The 21,270-nt window shown below is 42.2% G+C and overlaps 1 protein-coding gene across 9 annotated transcripts in view; it reads right to left on the reverse strand.

The window, feature by feature from the left end:
• Positions 1 to 21,270, reverse strand: part of dip2a (disco-interacting protein 2 homolog A) — a 160,469-nt gene that overhangs the window by 20,618 nt on the left and 118,581 nt on the right. For 6 of the 9 annotated variants that reach the window (XM_072685386.1, XM_072685384.1, XM_072685381.1 and 3 more), the window contains 19 exons: positions 19,772 to 19,969; positions 19,475 to 19,566; positions 17,528 to 17,638; positions 13,394 to 13,517; positions 12,460 to 12,569; positions 12,196 to 12,298; positions 10,683 to 10,747; positions 9,923 to 10,016; positions 9,675 to 9,794; positions 8,603 to 8,717; positions 7,726 to 7,865; positions 6,588 to 6,724; positions 5,865 to 5,945; positions 5,649 to 5,776; positions 5,267 to 5,381; positions 4,953 to 5,154; positions 4,742 to 4,851; positions 1,320 to 1,400; positions 502 to 625 (listed from right to left, as the gene is read on the reverse strand). In XM_072685386.1, the coding sequence (XP_072541487.1) occupies positions 502 to 625; positions 1,320 to 1,400; positions 4,742 to 4,851; positions 4,953 to 5,154; positions 5,267 to 5,381; positions 5,649 to 5,776; positions 5,865 to 5,945; positions 6,588 to 6,724; positions 7,726 to 7,865; positions 8,603 to 8,717; positions 9,675 to 9,794; positions 9,923 to 10,016; positions 10,683 to 10,747; positions 12,196 to 12,298; positions 12,460 to 12,569; positions 13,394 to 13,517; positions 17,528 to 17,638; positions 19,475 to 19,566; positions 19,772 to 19,969 (2,250 nt within the window). The remainder of the gene's footprint in view (positions 1 to 501; positions 626 to 1,319; positions 1,401 to 4,741; positions 4,852 to 4,952; positions 5,155 to 5,266; positions 5,382 to 5,648; positions 5,777 to 5,864; positions 5,946 to 6,587; positions 6,725 to 7,725; positions 7,866 to 8,602; positions 8,718 to 9,674; positions 9,795 to 9,922; positions 10,017 to 10,682; positions 10,748 to 12,195; positions 12,299 to 12,459; positions 12,570 to 13,393; positions 13,518 to 17,527; positions 17,639 to 19,474; positions 19,567 to 19,771; positions 19,970 to 21,270) is intronic. The other 3 variants (XM_072685383.1, XM_072685382.1, XM_072685379.1) reach the window with 1 other exon arrangement.

Here is a 21,270-nt window from a genome sequence, read left to right on the forward strand (position 1 = left end):
TAAGGGGCTTTATACCCCTCTACTAGCCCACGCCTGGAATTAGGCAGCATGGAGCCAATAGGGTCATGTTTATCTGCGCATTTGCACATATGTGTTTTTAATTAAAGAAATATTTTTAAAAATGGATTTTAACTAAATTAGGGATATAATTAGTAGAAATCCAAAACTCAGATAAGATCAGAAATATTGATTAACTGCCACGCAAAGACCGGCGTCAGAATCACTGAAAATCCCCTGCAAACCCTGCATTTCTTTACAGTCACTTCACAGATGAAATGTTCTCAAAACAACAAACAGAAAAAAGCAGAAGAAGCAAAAAGGTCCATCCAGTAAGTAAAGCTAAATAAATGTAATTAATTACAGAGCTAATTATATAGACCTGTATCCTGAATGTACGGTAAATATCCATAACAGAGACTCATAAACTGATTATATCCAGTTCTACAAGTTTATCATTATTATTATAATAATAAATTGAGGGGTAAAATCTGTCAATCTTACCAGGTGGGTAAACGAGTGCTACGTGATCTCCTGTGTTCAGTCGGCCTCTCTCCATCAGAGCCACAGCCACACGCTCGGCCCGCTTATGGATCTGCACACAGGACGCAGTGCTGGCCACAGTACCCTACACAACACACACACACACACACACACACACACACACACACAATAGAAACATGTGAGTACAGACACACAATAACACAGTAAACTGACAATGTCAGAACTTTCCCAACAGCAGAACTACTGAAAGTGAGGTCCGTCACTGTCCACTATATAAGTAATGCAGTAATTTACTGATTAATTAATTCTGATGATTAATTAGGTTATCAATTTTCAACTATCATTTTTTATACTAGATTTTACTACAAAAAGATCAACACTGAAGCATTAGGGTCTGAATCACAGACATGGACGAAGTCTAGTCTTGGACTGAACTGCACTGTAATTGGTGTATCCTGGGCTTAGGCCTTATGTTGGTGTATGAAACTGGTCCTGCATAGCAGATGTGTCAGATTTTGCTGAGTAAGACAAACAGCAGCAGAATGAAACATATCAATTTTAATCCAATCATTTTTATCTAGTAATCGATTTAAATTGAGTCATTGTGGCGGCACTGACGGGGGCACTGACAGGGGCACTGACAGGGGCACTGACTGGGGCACTGACTGGGGCACTGACGGGGGCACTGACGGGGGCACTGACTGGGGCACTGACTGGGGCACTGCGTTCACTCAGCTAATACACTACTGTACTCAGGGAGAGGTTACAGAATTGGGCTTCTGAGACCCTGAACTCCCACAAAGTAATAATGACTGTACCTTGGCATTGAGCAGGAGGAAGAGCGGGTGATCGGGCGTGGCCTGCGCTCTCCACTGCAGAACATCCTGCATGTACAGAAACTGCAGGAGGACACAACACACACAGTTAGCAGGTCAGCCCAACAGAATACGGCTGCTGAGAACAGCATAGACACCCACAGGTGGAGATGAACCAATATGGTGTTGAAGTATGAGAAGAGGTGATCTTTGGTAACAGGGTGGTAACAGAGTGAAATAGTGCAGTAGGGAGTGATGTAGAATACAATAGTGCAGTAGGGTGTGATGTAGAGCGGAAACAGGGTGAAATAGAGTAAAATAGTGCAGTAGGGAGTGATATAGGGCGAAAACAGGGTGATGCAGAATAAAATAGTGCAGTAGGGAGTGATGTAGGGTGAAAACAGGGTGGAACAGAGTAAAATAGTGCAGTAGAAAGTGATGAAGGGTAAAAACAGGGTGATACAGAGTAAAATAGTGCAGTAGAAAGTGATGTAGGGTGAAACAGGGTGATACAGAGTAAAATAGTGCAGTAGAAAGTGATGAAGGGTGAAAACAGGGTGATACAAAGTAAAATAGTGCAGTAGGGAGTGATATAGGGCAAAAACGGTGAAACAGACTAAAAATAGTGCAGTAGGAAGTGTTGTAGGGTGAAAACAGGGTGATACAGAGTAAAATAGTGCAGTAGAAAGTGATGAAGGGTGAAAACAGGGTGATACAAAGTAAAATAGTGCAGTAGGGAGTGACATAGGGTGAAACAGGGTGATACAGAGTAAAATAGTGCAGTAGAAAGTGATGAAGGGTGAAAACAGGGTGATAAAGAGTAAAATAGTGCAGTAGAAAGTGATGAAGGGTGAAAACAGGGTGATACAGAGTAAAATAGTGCAGTAGGGAGTGATGTAGGGTGAAAACAGGGTGAAACAGAGTAAAATAGCGCAGTAGGGAGTGATGGTGGGTGAAAACAGGGTGATACAAAGTAAAATAGTGCAGTATGGAGTGATGTAGGGTGAAAACAGGGTGATACAGAGTAAAATAGTGCAGTAGGGAGTAATGGTGGGTGAAAACAGGGTGAAACAGAGTAAAATAGCGCAGTAGGGAGTGATGGTGGGTGAAAACAGGGTGATACAAAGTAAAATAGTGCAGTAGGGAGTGGTGTAGGGTGAAAACAGGGTGATACAGAGTAAAATAGTGCAGTAGGGAGTGGTGTAGGGTGAAAACAGGGTGATACAGAGTAAAATAGTGCAGTAGGGAGTGATGTAGGGTGAAAACAGGGTGATACAGAGTAAAATAGTGCAGTAGGGAGTGATGTAGGGTGAAAACAGGGTGAAACAGAGTAAAATAGCGCAGTAGGGAGTGATGGTGGGTGAAAACAGGGTGATACAAAGTAAAATAGTGCAGTATGGAGTGATGTAGGGTGAAAACAGGGTGATACAGAGTAAAATAGTGCAGTAGGGAGTAATGGTGGGTGAAAACAGGGTGAAACAGAGTAAAATAGCGCAGTAGGGAGTGATGGTGGGTGAAAACAGGGTGATACAAAGTAAAATAGTGCAGTAGGGAGTGATGTAGGGTGAAAACAGGGTGATACAGAGTAAAATAGTGCAGTAGGGAGTGGTGTAGGGTGAAAACAGGGTGTTATAGAGTAAAATAGTGCAGCAGGGAGTGATGTAGAGTGAAAATAGGGCGAAATAGAGTAAAATAGTGCAGTAGGGAGTGACATAGGGTGAAACAGGGTGAAACAGAGTAAAATAGTGCAGTAGGGAGTGACATAGGGTGAAACAGGGTGATACAGAGTAAAATAGTGCAGTAGAAAGTGTTGTAGGGTGAAAACAGGGTGATACAGAGTAAAATAGTGCAGTAGAAAGTGATGAAGGGTAAAAACAGGGTGATACAGAGTAAAATAGTGCAGTAGGGAGTGATGTAGGGTGAAAACAGGGTGAAACAGAGTAAAATAGCGCAGTAGGGAGTGATGGTGGGTGAAAACAGGGTGATACAAAGTAAAATAGTGCAGTAGGGAGTGATGTAGGGTGAAAACAGGGTGATACAGAGTAAAATAGTGCAGTAGGGAGTGGTGTAGGGTGAAAACAGGGTGTTATGGAGTAAAATAGCGCAGTAGGGAGTGATGTAGAGTGAAAATAGGGCGAAACAGAGTAAAATAGTGCAGTAGGGAGTGACATAGGATGAAACAGGGTGAAACAGAGTAAAATAGTGCAGTAGGGAGTGACATAGGGTGAAACAGGGTGATACAGATTAAAATAGTGCAGTAGGGAGTGATGTAGGGTGAAAACAGGGTGATACAGGGTAAAATAGTGCAGTAGGGAGTGACATAGGGTGAAACAGGGTGATACAGATTAAAATAGTGCAGTAGGGAGTGATGTAGGGTGAAAACAGGGTGATACAGGGTAAAATAGTGCAGCAGGGAGTGAAATAGGGTGAAACAGGGTGATACAGATTAAAATAGTGCAGTAGGGAGTGATGTAGGGTCAAAACAGGGTGATACAGAGTAAAATAGTGCAGTAGGGAGTGATGTAGGGTGAAAACAGGGTGATACAGAGTAAAATAGTGCAGTAGGGAGTGATGTAGGGTGAAAACAGGGTGATACAGAGTAAAATAGTGCAGTAGGGAGTGATGTAGGGTGAAACAGGGTGATACAGATTAAAATAGTGCAGTAGGGAGTGATGTAGGGTGAAAACAGGGTGATACAGGGTAAAACAGTGCAGCAGGGAGTGACATAGGGTGAAACAGGGTGATACAGATTAAAATAGTGCAGTAGGGAGTGACATAGGGTGAAACAGGGTGATACAGAGTAAAATAGTGCAGTAGAAAGTGTTGTAGGGTGAAAACAGGGTGATACAGAGTAAAATAGTGCAGTAGGGAGTGATGTAGGGTGAAAACAGGGTGAAACAGAGTAAAATAGTGCAGTAGAAAGTGATGAAGGGTAAAAACAGGGCGATACAGAGTAAAATAGTGCAGTAGGGAGTGATGTAGGGTGAAAACAGGGTGAAACAGAGTAAAATAGCGCAGTAGGGAGTGATGGTGGGTGAAAACAGGGTGATACAAAGTAAAATAGTGCAGTATGGAGTGATGTAGGGTGAAAATAGGGTGATACAGAGTAAAATAGTGCAGTAGGCAATGGTGTATGGTGAAAACAGGGTGTTATGGAGTAAAATAGCGCAGTAGGAAGTGATGTAGAGTGAAAATAGGGCGAAACAGAGTAAAATAGTGCAGTAGGGAGTGACATAGGATGAGCAGGGTGAAACAGAGTAAAATAGTGCAGTAGGGAGTGATATAGGGTGAAAACAGGGTGATACAGGGTTAAATAGTGAAGTAGGGAGTGACATATGGGGTGAAAACAAGGTGATACAAAGAGTGCGCACTACCCTCTGGAGCACTCCTTGGTTGGTGTGAGTGGAATGAGTATGAGGATGTACCTTACGTGCCTGATCATTATCCTCCAGCTGAGCTACGTCTCTTCCACACGCCTGAGCAATTCTCTTCCCCGCCACCAGGTTCCCCACGATCATGGAGGCAGGACCCACCTCTGAGAGAGAGAACACACAGCGAGTCAATGTAGATATTCATAAAATAATGAATATGCAAATAGCAAACATGTTTGATATGCAAATGTGTGCAGGTGTGCACCTGGCTGTTTCTGCCGGGGCTTGGGTAGGTTGGTGACGCAGGTGTGGGGGCACATGAGCACGTTGCAGGGGTGCAGTGCCCCCTCCAGGAAGCGCTGTTTGGTTTCGGAGATGTGGATCCCCCCCAGGGGGGCTTTGGGGAGTGTGTTAGCGGGAACTAAAGCCAGACAGTAAACCCCCACCTGATGGATGCTGTCTATAGCCTACAGGTCAGAGAGAGGGCAGAAACACACCCAGGCTGATTAGCAATGAGTGTGTGTGTGTGTGTGTGTGTGTGTGTGTGTGTGTGTGTGTGTGTGTGTGTGTGTATCCTACCTGTAGTACTCGGCTCATCCACTGGAAGCTGTCCTCCTCTGAAGCATCAGGCCGCTGCTCTGCTACCACAACAATCCGTTCATCATGCAGTACACACACAGAGAACACTGCAATCCTGCAACACACACACACACACACACACACACACACACACCGGTCATTACCATTACCTTCCAATCCACCCAACCACCCCTTCATCCACCTATCACTTCTCCAACCATCTTGCTGACCATCCATTACCCCATCCCCCTACTACCTCTCTATTCATCAGTCACACCTTGTTTTTCTCTGGGACACAGTGTGTGTGTGTGTGTGTGTGTGTGTGTGTGTGTGTGTGTCTGAGTGAGTGTGTGTAAGACACAGATCAGCATGTATCTCTAACCTTCCTCTGTACACAAACTTCATAGGCTCTACCGCCAGCGCCGTGGCAACCACATCATCAGCGTTGTGTCTCCGTCCACTGACCACCATCAGTCCATCCATCTTCCCCACTACAAACAGCAGGTTGTCCTGAAAATGAAACACGGGGGCATGGAATTAGTAAATGATGGAAATTTACATTTACAGAGTCGGATCAGAAGAGTCAGGAGGAACTGACCGGCCCGATGAAGCCCAGCAGAGAGGTGCGAGTGAAGGGCCGGTCACTGACTGGAGAGCCAGATGATGTCACTGGAATTGTCTACAAACAAGAAGAAAAAAGAGGTTACATCACACACACACACACACACACACACACACACACACACACACACACACAGAGTAAAGTTTAGAACTTCTGTCCGACCCAGTACGTTGTTTTCAGGTCAGGTCAGCCTTCGAGATTGTTAGAGTGGTTTCATCTTAAGGAGACCAATCCTGGACAGCAGCAATTACAAATCTCCTTTCTTGCCCCATGCGATTCTTAACTTCTGAACAGTGATTCTTAATTTGTGAACAACGATTCTTAATTTGTGAACAGTGATTCCTCATTTCTGAACAGTGATTCTTAATTTGTGAATAACGATTCTTAATTTGTGAACAGTGATTCTTAATTTGTGAACAGTGATTCTTAACTTCTGAACAGTGATTCTTAATTTGTAAACAGTGATTCCTCATTTCTGAACAGTGATTCCTCATTTCTGAACAGTGATTCCTCATTTCTGAACAGTGATTCTTAATTTGTGAACAACGATTCTTAATTTGTGAACAGTGATTCTTAATTTGTGAACAGTGATTCTTAACTTCTGAACAGTGATTCTTAATTTGTAAACAGTGATTCCTCATTTCTGAACAGTGATTCTTCATTTCTGAACAGTGATTTTACTCCTTTGGAGCATCTCACCTCAAACACGTTTTTGGTCATTCCTGGCAGGCCAAAGTAGGAGATGCCAGTTGTGCAGGAGCTCACACAGATTTCTCCAACCTCATCTGTCCGACACAGAAAGGGGGTGCCCTCCGGACGCACAACACATACCATCGCTGCAAACAAACACACAAACAGGGTCTTACACCTCACTCACAGTTTTACTGAACCAACCAGAGACATTCTGTGGAACCTCTCATTTCTAATACTTCTATCAGCAGGACAACCAGCTCGTTTTGGTCGTAAAATGCCGTAGAACATATTCCGCACGCCACGCAAGTGTTTACATAACAAGCAAATAAATAATGGCAAAACACATTTCTCCACCTCACTGATTTGTTACGAAAAAAGGAATTTTCTTGATTTTTTGGAAAGGACTACCAAGTATTGACCATGCAGGGTGCCCAAACTTTTGCTTCAGACCCTTTTCCTTTATTGTTATTTTGAAACTGTAAAAAGATGTAAAAAAATAAAAGTAATCTTGCTTCAAATATTAAAGAATTTTAATAAGACAAAAATCACAAAACCTTCCCTAAAGAAGAAACTTATGACAGGTCTTAAAATTAACTCTACTAACTAATTAATTTATAAGAATATTCTTTAATGCAATTTTCCAAAATTCGTAAGAAATTCTTCAATTTTCTCGTACAAAATCTTGATTTCTTTTTAAATAATGTAGGTCTTTTATGCAGCATTTCACAGTTTAAGAGATAGAAGTGGATTTTCCATACATACAGCTTACAGTACTTACAGTAATTGATATTAAATTTGATGTTAACTCCAGTAATTCAACCTTTTAAACTGATTATTTCAGAGACAGGTATGATGCTATCGTAAAGTTAAGAAAATATATAAGAACTTTTTTTTGAGAATACTGATTGCTTCTAAATTTTTAAAAAGTTAAAAAGAAAAATCTAATAAATTAACAAAGAGTTTTAAAGAATATCAGTTTATCTCAGTGTAAATCAGTTTTTTTCTAAAGCGAATTATTTCTTAAACAAAAAGCACATCTAAGAAGACACGTCAGTGAATCCGGACCCAGGCCATTTACTGTAACAGATATTTTGATGAGGAGAGCTGAAACTTCTGAATTCCACTGTAAAACTAGCAGACTCACCTCCGGGCATGACCTGTCCCACATCCTGCAGAGTGAGCACTGAGAGCTTTTCCTCTGTGTCCACTCTGATCACGCTGTGACTCAGACTGCTCATGGACAGCACTGCTTTACCCGGGGGTGGAACACCCATCTCTGGAGGCCTAAACACACACACACACACACACACACACACACACGCACGTTAAAAATATGAAAATATAACAATAATCAAAAAGTGCATATTTAATTATATATACACAAACATGTTGAAATATTAAAATAAAATAATAATTTAAAAAATGATAATATAATAATAATAATAATTAAAAAATGTGCATATTTATTTATTTATATACACACATGTTGAAATATCAAAATAAAATAATAACCAACATAATATAATAATAATCAAAAAGTGCATATTTCATTATATATACAGACACACGTTAACATATTAAAATAAAATAATAATCAAAAAATCTTGAGCTGGGTCATCTGAGACCCACTGCTGCCACCATTGGGAGACAGAGAGCACCTGTCTAGCAATTAGAGCAATCAGCTGTGATCAGCTTATGTACGGGACGAGCTCACGTCATTCAGTGCTCAGTCTCCGGAGTTCTCCTCATTAACTGCTGGCTGGTAATTTGTTAAATCTCCCTCTCAGATTTCCCTCTTCTATGTACTTCCTTGCCTCTGGTCACACCAGACCTAATGATTTCTCCTCCTCTTCCTGCTCACAGTTTTCCTTTGATGATCCTGACCTTGTTAGTTTTGCCCTCCAGGCTTACTTCTCCAGCCGCTGCATGTTTAAGATGTCCAATCTCAGAACAGCAGCTACAAAAGACCCTGTCTGTGAGTAGAGCATGAAGAGGTTAACGACACAGTGGCGCGTGTTCACCTGCGGATGGCGACGGTCATGGCCTCAGCTGAACTCGCACAGGGACAGATGACCTCCGGCCTTAAACCTCGCGCCTGGAACACATTCAGGAAGGCATCGCAGGAGGAGATCGACCCTAAACACACACACACACACACACACACACACACACACACACATATTACATATACAATCATTCATTCGTTTACTAGTTTAATATGATTATTTTTATTATTATTATTATTATAGGATCAGTATCGTTACCGATACCAACAAAATTAGCTGGATCGGGTATCTGATAATTAGTCTGATTCAAAGGACCGATCCATTCACGGAACCCGATTTTCGCACCGCCGGTATCCTAGGCTTCATAACCCAGGATCAAAGTAACCTACAGACATCATACACAGATCATAGCAACCAGCAAGACTCCCCCTATCTGACCAGCATGGTCCCCTCGACCCGTCTTCAGCTATCAGCCAGTAATCCAGCTCGTCTTCCATATAAGGAGAACTGAGAAGGGAGGGGCTGCTCGCTCCTCTTTAGTCTCACAGACTTCCAATTTCAGAATAAAAGTCCTGAGCTCAGACAGCACTGAGCCGAGGTCCAGCACAGTTATTCATTTTAGTGACCATTGATCAGAAATTAATCATTAATATCTGTGTTCATTTATTATAGTTTGATTTATAAAGTATTAAAGTAATGATTACGTCAATCCTGAGACCTTAAGTCTCTCTCAGATGGTCAGGTTTATGATTTATTAATTTTACAATAGTATTGGATTGTTATCAGGTATCGGGGATACGCAAAGTTCATGTATCGGTATCTGTATCGAACAGAAAAATATGGATCAGTGCATCTCTAGTATAGTGTTTTCTGATTGGCAGTCGCTGCCACGCGTGAGAAAAGCTCAATTTGATTGTATCACTGAATTCATCCACTTCCTGGTCACGTGAGTGTGTGTGTGTGTGTGTGTGTCTGAGAGTGTGTGTTAAGAATGGCAAAATTGATTGCTTCACTGTGATATTTAATTGCATTGATTATAATCGATTAAATAATATTAAATATACTGTGTGTGTGTGTGTGTACTTACAGGGATTAGCTCCATCAGCCACTATCAGCATTCGTAACGAGCCCAGGCTGACGTCTCTCTGATCTTTCTGAGACAGTAGTGACCAGTGCATATCCCTGGATTTCACCACGGCAACACGGGCTAAACAACAACAACAACACCCATATAAATCACTGATCCTGCTCTTATTGGTCATACACCAGCTATACACATTCAATACCACATACACACACACACACACACACACACACACACACACACTGTCTCACCTTTGTATGTGTGTACTTTCTGTATCCAGGATAGTGGGTTGACCTTCATCAGAGAGTATGGGATGCTGATCACATGCATCCGGTTCATCACACTCTACAACAGCACAGCAGTCCATCCCCACGGTCAACAGTCGCCAAGGTGACAATCCCCACAGACACAAACACAGAGGTTGCTCATTCTCAGATGAGTTGATGGAGATATAAAAGTACATAAAAGTCAAAAGTATTTGATTGCATTTAGCGATGAGAGCCTTAGAGAGGTCAGGATGTTGGATGATGGTCACCACCCCACCTCATCATCCCCTCATCAACTCCCCAACCCATCCGAAAAGCACTGGATGAAGCACCGGGGGGCTCCTCTAGCCCACACCTGGCATTAGGCAGGTTCATATCTGCTCCAGAGAGTCTTTATGCATTCATTAGAAGTGTTGTCCACAAACATTTGGACATATAGCTCACCCACACCTTCACCCCATTCATAACTGGTCAGTTTGTGGCCGCAGAAGCACCGTTGCTCAGATATTATCGAGGTAGTGGTCCGTTCTGGGCACTGCATTCACACTGACAGAGGTTTTCACACATGTGAACATCACTGCTAGGTGAAGAGCGGGACCACTGTCCACAAATATCCGGACAAGAGCTGCTCTGTGGTCAGAAACCGATCACTGATGGCGGTCTAGAGGATGTCTAGACACGAACTGTGCATCAACAGATGGGCTACAGCCTCTGACCGTACACCAGCAAGATGTAAAGCACTCACCGTGAGAACACCATGCCACAGACCCGCGTCCCGCTTAAAGTCCAGAACGTTGGTGATGGTCTCACCTGCAGAGATTAGAGATTCCATTGCAGTTCAGTTCAGCCAAATTCATCAACAAGCTAAACTAATTAATATTGTGTTGCTTTCTGATTAAAATCTTCGCCAAATATTATTTTGTAATTTTGTTTTTTTAAATCGAAGCTAATACAACAAGATTTTAAGTATTTTTAGACCCTCAGGATTTTAGTGCTTGGTTTCACTGCAGCATTTGTCAAAACTTGCAGCAAAACTAGAAAATAGTCATTTAATTTTAGAGTTTTAATTGTAGCTTAATGAGTTCTTAAAAAATTAAGTGCTTCTTTAAGAGCCGGGGAAATCTGACAATATATACAATCTATAAATATAGAAAAAAAATATTATAATAATAAATATTATTTATAATTAAAATATTATTAATATTTTAATAATATTTAAATGTATTATTATACATTAATATTTTAATAATATTTAAATTAGTTATAATATTTAAAATATTAAATATTTTAATAAAAAAAATAACAAATAAAATAAAATACAAATTCTAAATTAAAAATTATAAATGATAATATAACAATATTAACAGTATAATAACAACTCATTAAGCTACAATTAAAACTCTAAAATTAAATGACTATTTTCCAGTTTTTGCTGCAAGTTTTGACAAATGCTGCAACAATTTCTTTTTAATAAAAACCAAGCACTCAGAATAATATTTAAATTATTTATAATTGAAATATTATAATTACAAATAATAATATTTTAAACCTTAAAGCAGTTACAAATATAGAGTTAAGGGGCAGTGGAAGCTCAGCGGTTAGAGCTCCGGGCTAATGATGACAGGGTTATGGGTTCGATACCCGGGCTCGGCAAGCTGCCAGTGTTGGGTTCTTAACCCTCTCTGTTCCCCGGGCGCTACAGCAATGACTGCCCACCGCTCTGGGTGTGTGTGCTCACTGTCCACTGTGTGTGTTTCGCCAGTGTTAATGTGGTCACCAAGTCTTAAAATAATCATTTTAATGTTTTATATCAATAATACATTAAAAATCGCTCTTCCAAATAGTTACTTCAGATTCTGTATCACCACAGACACACACCTGTGTTAGCACAGGTGTATCTGACCCAGTGAGGACAGAGCATCTGAGTCTGAGACTGTGGGCAGAGCCTCTAGCTTATCAGAAGCCTGGCCTCTTCCTAATTAGGGCTGGAAGATGCTAGCAGTGTTAAAATGCATTATGCTGCCCTGTGTTGCTAGACTGAGCAGATCACACACTAAATAGTGCAAAAATAATGTGACAAAAATAATGTGACTAAACTGCGAGCCCTGGCAAATACTTTGTGTGAGTCTGGAGGGGCTAACAGAGGACCACTGGAGAATTTGTCCGTTCGTCCTGATGTGGATATTGCTCTCCGCCACTCAGTCACACACACACTCACACACACACACACACACACACACACACTCACACACACTCACCCTCAGCGTATCCACACGCCTGTGTCAGTGCGTGGCAGTGAGCAAGCATGGCAGCGTGAGAGACTGTGATGCCCATAGTGCTGCCCTCCTTACTGGTCTTATACTGCAGAGAAAAAGATGGAGAGAGAGAGAGAGACAGAGAGAGAGAGAGAGAGAGAGAGAGAGAGAGACAGAGAGAGAGAGAGAGAGAGAGAGAGAGAGAGAGAGAGTGTTAATAATCTGCTGCTCCACCTCTGTTCACATCACTATGAGATTATTACTGACCTCAACGTAAGCCGTCTCATTGCTGGCATCTCTGATTGGAGGAATCCAGTCCTTAGGAGGTTTAACCACATGCTTCCCATCAGTAACAAACCACAGCAACCGCGGCCAACCTGCACACACACACACACACACACACACACACACACACACACACACACACACACACACACACACAGTTAAGCTGATTCTGATGCCACACAGACTCAATGTAGGAAGTACAGATAGTGTGAGTATTGATTACAGTCCTGGTGGCATATCATATTTAGAGCTGTCACTGTTGTGCATTTCCTTACATACAAGATCGCTTGAAGGACCCTTCTTTTTATGAGTATCAGTGACTAACCAGGCTTATTAAGCTTAGTTTTATAGCGAATTTCAAAAGGTTCCATCATTATTGATTTATTTATTGCTTTAATTTATTAATCTGTTTATCTGCTTAATTATGGTCAGGGTCACGGTGGGTCTGGAACCTAGCAGGAATCATTAGGCGTAAGGTAGGTATACCCCCTGGACAGGGTGCCTGCCCTTCACAAGGTAGTGATTATTATTCATTTTTAAAACATATATATATATAAAAATATTAAATATTAAAATATTATTATAAAATAACTGAATGTTTTCTAGAAACAGTTTTTTTTTTTTGTGAATTTCTCTGTAATTAAGACACGTCCTCTCCAGAGACGCACTTCTGATCATGCTACAGCATATAACTGTTTATTTGCTCAAATTAACATATTGCAAAAATTCAAAATAAATAATTTGAATACAAATGTTTTATGGTGTTAACTTTAGTGCAAAAATAGGATTTGTTTACTTATTTACACATAAAAAATCAACAACACATCATTTAAACTGGGTTCCCAAACTTTAGATAATACTATATATATATAAATAAACACAAATCATGAACTGTCTGTGTTATTTTCCCACTGACCTTTAAACGTGGCCACTTCACCGGTTTGGGCTTTGGGCAGTCCTTTCTGACACGCATCTGTGGTCAAAGCCAGAGTGACCCCACAGCTGCCCAGCAGAAAGCCAATCTGCTGACTCCCAGCATCCTGTACACACACAGAGAGAGAGAGAGAGAGAGAGAGAGAGAGAGAGAGAATGTATATAAATATAGTTACTATAATTTTACAGTTTTAATGAAAAAAGTTTGAAAAAGTTTATTTTAGTTTATTGTAGTTCTGTACATTAATAGTTGTTTATTATGAGCTGATTATTTTATTCTTTATTATTAATTCATTCATTTTATTTTAGATATTTTGTTCAGATGTAATTTTGTGTGCTTTAGCAACATTGTTGATGAGACAGTCCTGCAAATAAAGCCAATCTGAACTGAACTGAAATCGAGAGAGAGAGAGAGAGAGAGAGAGAGAGAGAGAGAGAGAGAGAGGGAGAGAGAGAGAGAGAGAGAGAGAGAGAGATAGAGAGAGATATAGATAGAGAGAGATAGAACGAGAGATAGCGAGAGGGATAGAGAGATAGAAAGAGAGAGTGACGTAGAAAGAGAGATAGAAAGATATATATATATATATTTATATATAGAGAGAGATATATATATATAGAGAGAGAGAGAGAGAGAGAGCAAATATCACTTGTTAACCTCTAATCTACTTCCTTTACAGGTCGTACATCAGTCTATTCAAACTCCTGCCCCCTGCCCCCATCCCGGTTCCGCCTGACCCGGCTCTCCACTACCCTCCTGCCCGCTGTCCTGCTCTGGAGCCTCACACTGACTCATCCTCCCCTCACTGCAGGACTTCATCATCTCACTCACATCTTCATCTTCTCTGGCTTTATTCCTGTTCTGATCTTTATTATTCTGATCCGGTGTCGACCTGGGAAGGACGGGTTCCCCTTTTGAGCCTTGGTTCCTCTCAAGGTTTCTTCCTCTCGACCTGAGGGAATTTCTCATTGCCACTGTTGCCACTAGAGGCTCAAATGAGGCTCGGACCCGGATCTCTGTAAAGCTGCTTTGTGAAGACAGCAGTTGTAAAAAGCCTAAATAAATAAATTGGACTTGGCTAACAGACCTGCTGACGTGGTTCCGAACACTGTGTGACTCACTGAGTGTGTCTGCATCATCTGGCCCATAATCCCTTCAATGTGTTTACAAGCGCTTCAGTAATCTGAGAAAAAGGAAACTACAGGAGTCATTCCATCAGTCCAGCCTAAACGCCGGGCACTTTTACCGCTGCGTAGGAACTCCTACTGCCAAATCACCTGCCAGGTGTGTTTTAGGGAGGTGAGAGGAAACCGGAGTACCCTGAGGAAACCCACACAGACACCGGGACGGGGAGAACACATCGAACACCTCTCAGACAGTGAGTGGGGCAAGGATCGACCCCTCAACCCCACAGGCCCCCAGCACAGCTCCAGTGCTTTTATATTTATCATATGTTCATATTAACGTGTGCTCTGGGTATTAAGCCCGGTGTCAGACTAACCGAAAACACACTTCACTCTTAATCCACAAGATGGAGCTGTTTCCCTCTGCTGACTGAGGCGTCTATGAGTGAGTCACTGTACTGAACACACGGCTTAGTGGATCGGTGTTCACACAGGAACTGGAGTTCTGACCACTGTTAATTATCATTACTCTGACCATCACTGCCATTACTATATTAAGTAATTCTACACCATGATTATTATATTATGATTATGAATATGTTACACACCTCAGGTGTTGTTGTTCATCTTAACAAGCGCTTCAGTAATCTAATAAAAAAGGAAACTACAGGAGTCATTCCATCAGTTCATCTGTCTGCCTTCTAAAATAAACGCCGGGCACTTTTACCGCTGCTTAGGAACTCACCAACCTGCAGCATTTGCCACAGTTTTTATATTTTAAATAAAATTAATAAAAATGTATCAAAATAAGGATTTAAAGTCAAACAAAGACAGAAAAGCAACATAAAATCAAATAGTTCTTTACAATCACATAAGAATCACACTGTGGCTCAAGTAACATGACTTTATCATATTTTGAGGAATTAAATAAATAAATAAATAAATAAATAAATAAATAAACAAAGACTGATAAAATGTGGAATTAGAACTACTTAGATTCACATTACAGGAAAAATTATTATATTATCTTTATTTATTGTGTGGTAAAATCAATATAATGCAGATATTGTAGCAAAAAAATGTGTGTATATATATATATATATATATTGGGGACTTGATGGCGATGGTCAAAAGTTGATTCGCACCAAGAGCCCTTCCAGCTTCAAGTACGGCTCAGCTCGACCAGCCATCCTTTCAGATCCACGGAAGACGAGCGTCCAGACTTTTTACTGTCCTGCACCGAAGTGGTGGAACGAACTTCCCCTGGGTGTCCGAACAGCCGAGTCCAACGCTCGCTGTCCTCAAACCCAGACTGAAGACCCTCCTCTTCTGAGAGGACTTAGTGTGCAGAGTGTGTGGAGGATTGTGTCTCCAGACTAAGATTAGAGGATCTTCTGGATTTTAGCTGATATAAACTAGATAAGGGTGTTTTCTGAGTGGCTCTGCTGGAGAAGAGCGTCTGCTAAACGCCTTTAATGTAAATGATGGTACAGATTTCCATCCCTACTGCTTTCAATACAAAAGTAAGAGTACGCGCATTACTTCACACATCTGTGCAGTTATGCCTGCTTACATGCAGCTCGGCCTTCAGATCAGGTCAAAACACAAGATAAAACCCATCCTGATTGACAGCGCTAATATCAGTTAGCCGCCCCATGAGATTATAGGAGTACGTTAGCACTAAGCTAACGGCAGTGCACAGTGGAACCGTTCTCGGCTGCTTTTAGATCAAACTTGAACATTAAAAACTGAAAAGACTGAAGAAGTTTTCCTTCAAACATTTTAGAAATGTAACAATTTTTATTGCCACCAAAACGAACCTAAACCTAAAATTACAGACGTACACCCTGCTCACGGCACGCGTCGCGATGCTCGCTGCTATCTTCCACCCCGTCAACAGTCTATTTTCACTGCTTCCACCGGCATCATTTAATCAGCAGTGCTGCTTGTGAGTATATCTACACTTATGGGCATGGTGGTCTCGAAATGAGGGGTGTTCAGGTCAGTTTATGGAGTATTTCTGTGTATCTCACGAGCGGAAAACACAGCAGGAGCTCCACCGACTGAAAACAGTGTAGACAGACGTTCATCAACAGTCAGGCGTTCGTTGCTATCTCGGCAGTGAATTGTCAACACAGGCGCGTGCAGCCCGGCGCTCGTACACTCCCCCCCCACGCTTTACACCATTGAAATAGCAACCCGCCAAGGTCAATCTGACCGCACCTGGCTCTTAAAGGGAGCGGCGAGAGATACGCTGATTGGTTTATTACTGCACGTTACGCCCCCCCCCCAAAAAAAATCACTTTTGCGTGATTCGGGGAGAGCAGGGTGAACTTTTCCTGTCGTTACCATAGCAAAGACACACCGACACGCCCCCTAAATCAAGCTACACGGTGGAAAAATAGGTCCCTGGATCTTTAAAGGCTTCAAAGAAGTGCCTGAGGGTTTTCCTACTGCATGCAGTAATGCAGCAGCACTTCTCCTCCCTGCTCATCACTGGAGAGCTGACACAAGCACAACTTTTAATTCATTCATTAATTAATTGTTAATTGGAGGAACACAGATTTACACACAAATCACCAGAACAAACCCGTCTTAATTAAGACTGAATCGCCTTAATATTAAACACAATAAAGACTGATGGGTTTGATTGGTGGATTGATTATTTATGGGATATTTTATACTCAAACCCTTAAAGATGCTGCTGTAAGACTGAACGTCTGTATCTCCTTCCCAATTATTCCATATCATCTTAATATATGAATGAATTAGCATTAGAGTTACTGGGCTGAGCTTATCGCTCTCACAGAATTCAGCCCAACCCTCTTGTGTGCATGAATACACGGCGCTTCTCTTTTTTTGAGGGCACCGAAAGGTAATCTGAGGACTCGGTTTACACAAGCAGGGTGCAATACCCCTCCTTCGCCAGTAGAGGGTTCCAGAGCTTTTTTTCACAGCGTTTGTAACAGTGGCGTACGCTGTGGGCTTTACGTACCTTTCGCGTGAGGGGCACCTCTATGGGCACGGGCACCAGCTCTGCCAGGAGACAGCCGTAAAACGCCACCATGAACATCACTGGGTCGTTATTGGGGAACACAAGGGCAACCTGAGGGAATCGGACAGGACATACCATACAGTCAAGTCTAGAGGTATTTGTACAGTGACACTTTTTTTTGTAATATTACCCCTGAAATAGGGGTGTCAGTTCTGTTTATATGCGTTTATATGATCAATATGGTCAGTACATTTACATTTACATTTACATTTATGGCATTTAGCAGACGCTTTTATCCAGAGCGCCTTACAAAGTGCTTTGCTATTTACCCAAAAAAGAAACCTTAGCTAGTTAGAATAGACTAATAATTCAAAGATACCTCTAAGCTTAGACATTACTCGTCAGTGGTCAGACATTGACCAACTGCATGTTTCATTACAGTGTGTAATTAGTCCTGTTTTGAAAAAAAGAAGAAGAGAAAAATCCATGTGCTTAGCTTGGGAAAAAAAAGTTTTTGGACAGCAGTTTTTAAAATCTCAGTTTTAATCATTATTAAATTAATTTCAGATTTTTTTACCTATTTTCTCCCCATTTTGGATCTCCGCCAATTACCCAGCCTGTACGTATTCTCCCCCTATCCCGTCACAAGTGAGGGTGAAGACCAACACACGCCCCCTCTGGCTCGCCCGCAGCCAGCCAATGCCTCTTTATCGCCGTAATGTGGCTAGCAGCATGACCGGGATTCGAACCAGCGACCCTCTGGTCATAGTGACAGCTCCTTATTCCGCTGGACCACTTAGGGTGGTCTTAAAAATCTCAGAATTGTAAGTGAAAACGTCTTTATGTCTATGAACCGCAGACGGGCCGGAAGTGTTCTTACAAACGTTTCTTACCAGAGAACAGCCCCACCAGTTTGCACAGAAGCCCCTGTAGTGTGATAAGCCTGAAATATCGCCATACGACATTTTCCCCATATCGCCGAGCCCTACTCTGAAATGAGGCAGATTGAAATGCAGACCTCCAGCTGAAGGGGTTTATGACAGTGTTATGGGTTCGATACCAGGGTCCACTAAACTGCCACTGTTGGGACCTTGAGCCTAAGGCACTCAACCTTTTCAGCTCCAGCAGAATAACGGCATGACTTTCCCTGCACTCGGACTCTGGCTATCTAATCTAAGACTTGTAAAGAGAAGAGGAACTGGAGTCAAACTGAACTGGACAAATGACTGATCAGCAGTTTCGTGGACTGACCCCATACAATACACCTTACACCCTAAACCCTACTCTATATACTCCGTCAGCCCATAAACCCTACTCTATACACCCTAAGCCTTCCACTATGCACCTTAACTATACAGCCTAAGCCATGTGCCAGATACCACCTGCCCTACATCCCACTCCATCTATCCTACATGTGATTATTATCCCCATCACCCCAATTTTAGTCCTTTTTAGACAGCTAAGACTCCCCTAGCCACACGATGCCGCAGCGATGGTGACTGATCAGCAGTTTCGTGGACTGACCCCATACATTACACCCCAATATAAACCTTACACCCTAAACCCTACTCTATATACTCTGTCAGCCCATAAACCCTACACTATACACCCTACGCCTTACACTATGCACCTTAACTATACAGCCTAAGCCATGTGCCAGATACCACCTGCCCCACATCCCACTCCATCTATCCTACATGTAATTATTATCCCCATCATCATTTTAGTCCTTTTTACACATTTTTAAGACTCCCCTAGTCACACGATGCCACAGTGATGGTGATGGCCTGTCCCCACATAATATTCCAAGGTTAATTAATAAATACATAAATGGTCTGGAGATGGTTCCAAGTTCCGAATCCGAAAAAAGGACTACGGGTGTAAGTGAAGGAGGTTATCAATATGAGGGGTGCTGTAAATGTTATAGTGTGGGTTAGGGCATCTCACCCTGTCTCCAGGGCGCAGCAGAGGCTCATTCCTGGTACTGAGCTTGTTGAGCAGCGTGTAGGCCAGCTTCTGACTGCGAGTCCACAGCTTCCCTGTGCCACAAAGAGAAAAATTAACACTCTAAGATTAATATACTAATAATAAATGACTTTCAAGGCATTTAAGATCATGATCAATAAACAGAGCACTGACCACACATCGCCATCGGCATCAGACTATCCGAGCCCATAATTACAAACTACGCTACCGTCCCATCCTGAGTCCGACCCTAATATCAGGTCCTGAGCATGGCCGTACCATATGTGAGTGTGTAGATGGGCTTGCCGGCATTGTCCAGCGCGGTCAGGCAGGGGCTTTTGGGCTGTGCCGTGCCCCATCGCTGCAACGAGGCCAGCAACGACGGAGGCCGATTCGTCACAACCCCCATCGGCTCTCCATGCAGGGGGCTCATCTGGACCCCCTCAGGTTTGGGCTGATTAGGGTCTGGCTGCTGGACTGGAGAGAAGGAGAGGGAGAAGGGGAAGGGGACAAAGACACTGACAGTCATCTAGACAGACAGACACTTCATTAATCCTGAAGGAAAGAGAAGGAAATGATGAAAACACTGGATTTACGCGGACACTCCAGCATCACTATGGGTTTACAAATGAGTATTTCTACATGGCGTGACTTAAATAATGAGCAGGAAGCTTTAATAAACATGACTTTGATACAGCAGATACATCTGAGCAGCCTTTACAGAAGAAGATCCTGTCAAAATGAAGGATGTAGGACATGTGTTTTTCTCTTCTGAGGTGAAATTGAAGACATATTGGCAGAAGAAGGCACTAAATGAGAGGCGACATCAGGCATGCATGCTGGCAAAGGAAAAAAAAGGGGGTTGAAGATGAAGGGGGGGAGAGAGAGAGTGATGCCCGATGTCTTTAAGCTGTCGGTTGCCCTGTGGTGACTTATGTGTCCCCGCGATGAGATGAGATGAGATGCAGCAAAGCTGTAAACAAGTAGATGCTGTGTGTGTGTGTGTGTGTGTGTGTGTGTGTGTGTGTGTTGGGCGAATAAGAGATGGGGGTGTGCAGAGAAAGGAGAGAACAGACCTGATTTATTTTGAGTGGCAGGTAATGACACTGCAGAGTGACTGAGCCCAGTACTACAATATTATATACCCCAACATTATATACCCTCACACTAGAGCTGGGCGATATGACGATATTTTATTGTATCATGATTATATATTTTTAATTAATTAATTAATTAGTCTGTTTTGACCGGATAAAGCACTCATCACTGAGTCTTTGAATGGTAGTTTTTAAAAATCCAGCACTACTGATCTTTCACGTCTATCCTGATGAATATCGTAATATCATTTTTTTCCATATCGCCCAGCCCTACCTTCTACCCTAAACCCTACACCACATTCATTCAACCCAATGCCATATACCCTATACTTAACACTATTTGCCCCATATCCAGAACCACTGACCCTACTAAATCCTACACAATGCACCCTAAGCCTTACACCACTAGACTATACACCCTAGACCGTGTACCATATTCCACCTGCTCTACATCCAACACCTCTACACCCCCATCCAATTTCAGTCATTTTAAATTCCCAGCAGATACGACTCCCCCGATCACATGACACCAGCATGATCGTAAACATGCTGTAAAAATGGGAACGGTGTTAATGTTCCTTTTATATCAAACAGCAGAACAGTTGCATGGGGACTGCTGTGCGTGTGATGATGCTGGAATGATATACTGGGCAGCCCTACTGTCCACCTACCTACACTATC

The sequence above is a fragment of the Salminus brasiliensis genome, chromosome 8 (assembly GCF_030463535.1).
Source record: "Salminus brasiliensis chromosome 8, fSalBra1.hap2, whole genome shotgun sequence".
NCBI lineage: Eukaryota > Metazoa > Chordata > Actinopteri > Characiformes > Bryconidae > Salminus > Salminus brasiliensis.